Source organism: Solanum dulcamara, chromosome 8, assembly GCF_947179165.1.
Source record: "Solanum dulcamara chromosome 8, daSolDulc1.2, whole genome shotgun sequence".
Classification (NCBI taxonomy): domain Eukaryota; kingdom Viridiplantae; phylum Streptophyta; class Magnoliopsida; order Solanales; family Solanaceae; genus Solanum; species Solanum dulcamara.
Genome location: NC_077244.1, coordinates 73,867,535 through 73,875,233, shown reverse-complemented (window position 1 = coordinate 73,875,233; position 7,699 = coordinate 73,867,535). Strand labels below are relative to the sequence as shown.

The window sequence follows — 7,699 nt, the reverse complement described above, 5'->3', positions numbered from 1 at the left end:
TCACAAACAAAGTCTGGGATTAATAGCACGAATCAATGCCAAATTGAAATTGCAACAATTTTAAACAAACAATAGTGACTTCCATAAAATTGAACAATCAGAGCTCCCAAGTTGTATTGATTTGTACAAGTATATTTTGCACAAGACAAACGAGCACGTTATAATTTCATGAGCTAAATTTTCATGTATGGTCACAAGTCTAAAAATTGAGTTAGCACTACTGTACTCGCCAAAGCAATAAACCATTGAGAACTCCAAAACCCGCCTCGTAGTGCAAAGTCCTGCATCGAAAAAAATGAATAATAATTAAAACCATGATAACTATTTCTTGAAATCACTGATAGGTAATCTGACATGGGAAAATACCTTTGATGCTGAAGAAGGCACAAGTCCTCTGAATCCAATTTTATAAGCTATACTTCCATCAGCTTTAAACAATCCAAAATTCCTCTCTGAAGTTGGACCGGGTTTCTGATTTTCATTAAACAAAGCAAATACATAAGCCCTCATCACCATTTTTGGCCTATAAGGTGTCCCTTTTTTCTTCAACAACAGTTTATGCAAATTATTATTATAAGTTCTTGCATTCTTCACGTTTGCACCCGCTTCATTTTCATCCCCTTGTGAAGCCCATCCAGTTTCTGAACAAATTACTGGCATTTTTTCGAACCCCGCCTTCTCCAACGCAAAATATGTTGCATCAATCATAGCCTCAAACATGTTGTCGTAATGCAACTTGGTTTTTGCATCATAGATACCACTCGATTTCTTGAATAATGCATAGTTGAGATCAATGTGACTAGGGTCACTCTTATAAGCCAAAAAAGGGTATGCATTTATGTAAAATGGTGAACCAATTTGTCTTGAGAAATTTAATAGTGGTAACATGTAAGGTAGTATACTTTCTTTAAATACACCAGCTGATGGAGGATATGTGTTCTCAAAAACAGCTTCTGAATGTGGACTTGACACTTCAATTTTGTGTGATAAGTCCAATTTGTCAAGTGCATTGTACACATTTTTAGCAGCAGGGACTAAAACTTCCCACAGTTCAGTATCTCCTCCTCCAAGAATTTCGTTTCCAACTGCTATGCCACGAATTAAAGTACCGGGGAGGTAAGGTTGTACGTTTACTTTCACCCATTCAACAGCGCGATCTTCATTCACACTTATGTCTTTCAGGAATTCATTGCCAAGTCCTATGATGATTTGAATTCCGGAATCTTTAAATGCTGTTAGAACGCCATGATCTGCGTCGTAGATTCTGACATTTTTAATCTTGTTCGCCCTGAGAAGCGTTACAACGCTTTCTGGGGCGGGGATATTGTTTGCTATTCTACCATAATTTATCCCATATGTACCTGTGAATGCACCTGCCACCAAAACTGTGTCCAAAAAATAACAAAAGAAGTATCAATACATCTTGGTAAATGATTAAAAAAAAATTACATTTGAATTCTACTGCTTATTAAATTTCTCATCAAATCAAAAGACGCTTGAAATAGAAAGGATAAACAACTATTATGCCTCAATCCCGAGCAAGTTGGGATTGACTGGCTCCATGAATTCTCACTATCCATGTCGCTCCATTCAAAATATGTTTACACATTTAGGTTTGAACTCTATTAGGCGTGTAAGGGGCAGGTTTAGCATCAATTGGCATGCATATGTTGTAGAATGCATTTTACAACATTAACTTGGCCCCAATCTATTTTCAGAACATTCATCAATTGATGCTAAATTGGCGCCTATTGATCCATCTTAAACCTTATCAATGCTTTTCAGGACATAATCATAACCTTATCAATGTTTTTCAGGACATAAATAAGGGGCATCCCAGTGCACTAAGCTCCCGCTATATGCAGGGTTCAGGAAAGGGTCGGACCACAAAAGTCTATTGTATACAACTTTATCCTGCATTTCTACAAGAGGTTGTTCTATAGCTCAAACCCTCAACCTCATGACCACATGACAATAACTTTACCGGTTACGCAAAGACTCCCTTCAGGACATAGTTAGTACTAGTCAAATTATAGTTTGAGATAATATGACCTATTACAAAAAAAAAACAAAAAAAGAGCAGCAAAACAGGGAGAAAAATACCATTAAAGAGAAGGATGAGACAGAGGAATAAAGACAAAGAGGAAGTCATTTTCTTTGTATGGAAAGGTGAGAGAAAAGTAGTAACATGAAATGTATTCCCAGTTAGTAATATTTGTAACAAAGATGGCAACCAATAGAGGTAACTTGGGATATAATGCTTCTTCATTAGGCAAATATGGCATAGTTGATAGTCTAAAACAATAAAGATTCCAAACTTTAGTTAGTCCATTATGAAAGGCAGGGGAAATTATGGTTTCTGCAAAGAGGAAAACATTTTATTCTAATGTTGTTTTAGAATTTATTCCAACCTTTTCAAAACAGCCATTAATCTCTTCCCTCTAAATTCTAATGCTTTTACCATATAGCTTTCCTCCCTTTGTGTTTCAGAATTTGAAATATATAAGTTTTGAATTTTTTGATAAAATAACTTATTGGGTCGTAACTTGAGAAATATCACTTATGAAATTTATTTTTCTACTTTTTATTGGAGAAGTCATTCACTCATTTTTAAGAAACTTGATTTACTAGAATCGCATGTGAAAAAAATTAAAAATAGTTTATACCAAACACACCAGGAAAACGACAAATATTGGTCAAACCATAAGCCACAAAATGAACTTAAATCACACCATATAACATATGTGACACTTTTTATTTTTTGAAATTCAAACAATTTAAGTTTGATTGAAAATTTGCGCATGAAATCGTCAATATTTTTTTGAAATGAAATTTATATGTTTGTAAACTATGCAAAAAGTACTATAAGTCACAATAATTGACCATTCATAATATTTAAAAGATATATGAAAATTTTAAAATAAAAATAGACTTGTTTGAATTTCAAAATTCGAAAAGTGTCACATAAATTGAGACGGAAGGAGTAACTTTTTTAAAAAGTTGATGCACTTCCGGGATATTCGCGAAGATTAAGGGGCAAATTGTTACTCCCTCTATCTCAATTTATGTGACATTTTTCTTTTCTTTAGAGTCAAACAATCTAATTTTGATCGTGAATTCGGGAGTGTAATGTTTAAATTTTTTTAAACAAAACTTATATATTCAAAAACTACATATAAAGTACTGTAAATCACAATAAATGAAAATTCAAAATATTTAAAAGATATATAAAATAAACTTGTTTGAATCACAAAACCAGAAAGATGGCACATAAATTAAGAAGTATAATTTTTTATACATAAAAAAAATGGATACACACAAAAAAAATCTTTATAGAATTAGGGTACAATGGGGCTCATTTCAACTATTTTTCATCTAGAATTATCTTATCCTTTTCATGTTAGTAACACATAGTTTAAGAGCTTGTTTGATCGAAGGAATAAGCATAATAAGTCCGAAACAAAGTGTGAAATTATTTTGTTTTATATTTAGTTTAAATCTTGTATTTTTTTTTAAAAAATAGCTTTAATTTTGTGTTATTTGAGTCGAAGATTTTTCGAAAATAATTTTTCTATTTTCATAAATTAAAAATAAAATTTGAGTACATTTTACGTTCCTCAAACTCTACCTATAAAATCATATAATTTGTTACTGTTATTAAGTTAGAATTTTGTATTTTGATATACATGGTTTTATTTATACAATAATTATGATATAATTTTTTAATCTAAATATAGGATAACAATCATGAAATTAGTTAATCCAAAGATAAAACTATCCTATGATAGAAATGTCCTGCCCCCAAAGTCTTTTTAAAATGTCAATGTTAAAATCAAATATAAAAATATATTAAAATTTATCTAATGTAAAATCTAACTTGTTTCTTGTACTCTACTTTTAATCGAATCAACCAAACATTACAAATGATTATATCCACTAAATAATCTCATAATTTAATTAATTCTCATATTATTATCCCCCATTATAATTGACTAATTAAATCACCTGGATTGCTGTACGACTACTCTGGGTTAATTTTTTCTCTATCGAGGAATCAAATCTCAATACAAATCAAATTTTGAGGACCAAATTGAAGTTTAGACAAAACTTATAAGGATCACTTGTATAATTTACTGGGTACATATTTTACCGCACGACGTCTCACTCTCCTCTTCAGTTCGAGCTTTGAAAACTCCTCGACGATTTTTTTTCGCAGGTAAATTACTAATTTTAGGGCTTAAATTTAGGGTTCTTCTTACTCCGTTGTAGTAACAATTCGTTTATTCGGATTTCTAAGCTCTTTCATGTACTGATTTGAATCATCTCCGCCAATATCTGTTTTTCGGATGATATAATTATCATTTGATACGGAGGAACAATTAATATAGGAACAAACTTCTGTAATTCAGGTACTATATGCACTGTATATCGAACTTTGAAGACGATACGAGGGTACTGTGCTGGGATTTGGGGTTTATATTCAGTGAAATGAAATTAATTTGATTATGTTTGTGGATTCCCCTAGTGTATATGTAATTTTTGTTGTGCATTCTGTTTAAAATTAACAGTTACTGGATTGTAGAGCTTATGGTGCAACAGTTTAAGCCCTAAAACTGTGTTGAGTATAATTTTTAACAGAAACTGGAAACACATGAAGGTCTGTCACTATCCATAAACTATATACTCAAAATATGGATACACCATAGTTTTGAGTTTTATAATTAACAATTTAGTAGGGGGTGAGTAGAAATATTCGCCTAACTTGAAATTCATGTATGCAGGAAGTCGATTATCCAGCTGTTAGAACATAATATAATTTTTACACATCTATATAGATAACAGCATCATTCTTTCCTAGAGTGTTTTCACGGTAGGTCATGTCAATATGATGTATCTAATTCTCTTTGTTCTGAGTTTACCTCATGTATCTTGCACTTCAATAGTCTGCAAAGCTTTACAACTTATTGATACACCATAATTTTTGGAACAAATATAGTAAACTAGAAAAGGTAAGAGTAAGACCTTCCTGTGTTTCCAGTTTCTGTTAAAAAAATTCTCCTTATTGTCTTCCTTATGTTTGAAGCTCCACCATTTTCTCTGTCTGACCCCCATCTTTTGAAATCTGGTCAGATTTTTGGTCCATGACTATCTTTCACTGTTGGCCGTGTGTCATCTTTACTCTTCATGGATGTCTAAGCCTGCTTTAGGTCTTATAATGTCAGAGTCGAAATGACAACAGCCATTGTAACATCTCTATGATCAGTTCCTCTTTCAACAGAAATAAAATGGATATATAGATAGTACTCAATAATTCATCTTTTGTTTACATGAAACCTAAATCATCCTAAATTATAGCTTTTGTTCTTGGGATTTGAGAAAAAAACATTTTGAAAACTGACTGATTAACGGTGGATAAGAAAAAAGGAATTGGAAAATATTTTATGTTCAGCAAAAATTAACCTGTGTTTGCATTACTACATATCTTTTATGGGTATAAAAACAAACGACTATGTTATGATAGTTCAAATCTCTAATTGACTAGGCTGCCTTCCGCTCTTTGTTTGATCTTTTCAATGATTTGTTTCTTCCTAAAAAATGAGCAAATGCCCCACTGGAAAGTTTAGCCAGCAAATTGTTTAATTCCACATAGCTCTCATTTGGTCACATTCTCGCATATTAGTTATATTAAAGTTGCTTAAAAGTATTTTAACTTGTGGACTTTCTTTGATGGTTTTGACAAGGTTAAAGCATCAGTTTACTGTAGAAGCTGACAACTAAGTTTCTGCAACATGTCAACTGGACTTGGGCTTGAGTCTCTTGTTGATCGTACGTTGTCCTTGTATTTATTTTCTTTCTTGCTTTATGAGATTAACTCATGTTTTAAGGAATAACACTCTTTGTTTTCTTTCTTTTGGTGTTTCCAGAAACTATCTCAGTTATTACAAATGATGGACGGAATATTGTGGTGAGATGTTGTTTTGCTTATGTTGCCAAGACTGGGCTGGAGACCCTTTATTTTGCTGACTTGTTGATTCTTTTCAGGGAGTTCTGAGAGGATTCGACCAGGCTACAAACTTGATTCTTGACGAATCTCATGAAAGAGTTTATTCAACAAAGGTTCGTCTATGCCCATCTCAGAATGCATTAATCATGTCTAGACATTTCATTTTAATAGTGGTGTTCAGTTATTTATAAAAATTACTTTTGAACAATATTCTTGATATATGTGGACGTTTCTATTTGCTGCTTGTAATTCCCTAGGATTCTAAGTTTTCTTTCAGCTCATTAATATGTGCAATAATTTATTCAGTCATTACATGGCAGTTTAGTTTGTTGCTTGAAGGAGTACTTTTTGAATGCCTGAAAATTTGAATTTTTAGGTCCTACTTTCTGTCTAAGTAGACAGTAGTCTCATCAAAAATTGCCAAAGAAGTACAAAACAACATGCATCTGTGCCGTCTTGTTAAAACAGGATTGCCAACTGTGGGACCTTAGTACTATTCACTATTAGCATCGGTGTTACTAGGAACAATTCATGTTACTTGGAACAATTCATTTAGTTGTTCAGTGCAATTTAAGAAATTCCCTCATGATTTCATAATCTAGGAATTGAAGAATGAGATTACATCTTGTATTTTGCTGTATCTGAAAATCGGGTAACATAATATCCTCATGGTGGAGTATGGTTTTACTCCTTTTTGAGCCAAGGGTCTATCCGAAACAGACTTTCTACCTCATGAAGGTAGGGGTAAGGTTTGTGTACATCCTACCCTCCCTAGAACTCCACTTGAGGGATTACACTGGGTATGTTGGTTGTGGAGTATGGTTTTCCTGAATGTCGGCCCTGTAGCAGTCTGCAGTAGATCTGAAAGAAGATGCTTTGGTATGACTGAAATTGTGTTTGCTAATTAGAGATTCATGCTATATTGGGCTTTTTTCGCATTAAGATTCCTTTTTTTTCCAATGCTTATACCTCAAAAGTAAAAAAGGATTCCTTTTTCCTTCCTTTTCCAATTATGCTGTGGTTTATTTGCATCATTGTGCCTGGTGTGTTGAGTACTGCTAATCTTTAGCTTTTATGTGCAGGAAGGTGTACAACAACTTGTGTTAGGTCTTTATATCATAAGGGGCGACAACATGTATGTATACTGTTTGCTGCCACTTCTTATTTAAGCATGCATATGGTTCTACAAAAACAAGGATTCCTTCAAGCTCTAATAGGTTGCTCTGTTTCATTGTCGCAGAAGCGTCGTTGGGGAATTAGATGAAGATCTGGATAGTAACTTGGATATGTCAAAACTGAGAGCACATCCTCTAAAGCCCGTCGTTCACTGACCTGCAACTTGGTGTGAGCTTGTAATCCTGATAAAGGATGGATGGGTCAAACATGTCAAACATCAGTTTAGTTGAAAGACTTTGGTACAACTATCAAATGAAAACTTCAGACATGTTCTGTAGCTAAGAACACGAACTGTTTTAGTTCGTTGGTCGTCATTATATGTCTTATAAGTTTCCCTATCTGATATTAGCTTGCGGAAGATTTTGAACCCGAGTGCATGAAACATCAGTTTAGTTGTACAACTATCAAATTAGGCATGTTCTGTGTCTAAGAGCACAAACTGTATTAATTTCTCTCTCGTACTGTTTACGCTGGATGAGCCTACAAGGATAAATGTTTCTATTAAAAAGGTCTCTATAT

General features: G+C 33.2%; 2 protein-coding genes across 3 annotated transcripts; one reads left to right on the top strand and one right to left on the bottom strand.

Moving 5' to 3' along the window:
- On the bottom strand, positions 1-2,189 carry LOC129900424 (glucan endo-1,3-beta-glucosidase 14). The gene is made up of 3 exons (XM_055975399.1): positions 2,104-2,189; positions 367-1,385; positions 1-281 (listed from the first exon to the last, which is right to left on the bottom strand). The coding sequence occupies exons 1-3, from the start codon at positions 2,150-2,152 to the stop codon at positions 192-194; spliced, it is 1,158 nt and encodes a 385-aa protein (XP_055831374.1). The 5' UTR covers positions 2,153-2,189; the 3' UTR covers positions 1-191.
- Positions 2,190-4,110: 1,921 nt separating this feature from the next.
- Positions 4,111-7,631, top strand: LOC129901189 (sm-like protein LSM8). 2 transcript variants are annotated; one of them, XM_055976309.1, is made up of 6 exons: positions 4,111-4,216; positions 5,742-5,826; positions 5,925-5,965; positions 6,043-6,117; positions 7,087-7,139; positions 7,245-7,631. In XM_055976309.1, exons 2-6 carry the CDS (start codon positions 5,790-5,792, stop codon positions 7,333-7,335), a joined length of 297 nt encoding a protein of 98 aa, XP_055832284.1. In that variant the 5' UTR covers positions 4,111-4,216; positions 5,742-5,789; the 3' UTR covers positions 7,336-7,631. The 2 variants fall into 2 exon arrangements, with proteins under 2 accessions (XP_055832284.1, XP_055832285.1); XM_055976310.1 differs by lacking the exon at positions 4,111-4,216 and adding an exon at positions 4,250-4,409.
- Positions 7,632-7,699: the final 68 nt, after the last annotated feature.

What these genes read in the sequence shown, in the direction of transcription:
- LOC129901189 (XM_055976309.1), top strand. Translation starts at nt 5,790, where the DNA reads ATGTCAACTGGACTTGGGCTTGAGTCTCTTGTTGATC. An exon ending in ATGATGGACGGAATATTGTG is followed by an intron (nt 5,966 to 6,042) that starts GTGAGATGTTGT and finishes GATTCTTTTCAG; the next exon opens with GGAGTTCTGAGAGGATTCGA. An exon ending in AAAGAGTTTATTCAACAAAG is followed by an intron (nt 6,118 to 7,086) that starts GTTCGTCTATGC and finishes TTTTATGTGCAG; the next exon opens with GAAGGTGTACAACAACTTGT.
- LOC129900424 (XM_055975399.1), bottom strand. Translation starts at nt 2,152, where the DNA reads ATGACTTCCTCTTTGTCTTTATTCCTCTGTCTCATCCTTCTCTTTAAT. An exon ending in TCTCATCCTTCTCTTTAATG is followed by an intron (nt 1,386 to 2,103) that starts GTATTTTTCTCC and finishes TTTTGGACACAG; the next exon opens with TTTTGGTGGCAGGTGCATTC. An exon ending in TGCCTTCTTCAGCATCAAAG is followed by an intron (nt 282 to 366) that starts GTATTTTCCCAT and finishes TTTTCGATGCAG; the next exon opens with GACTTTGCACTACGAGGCGG.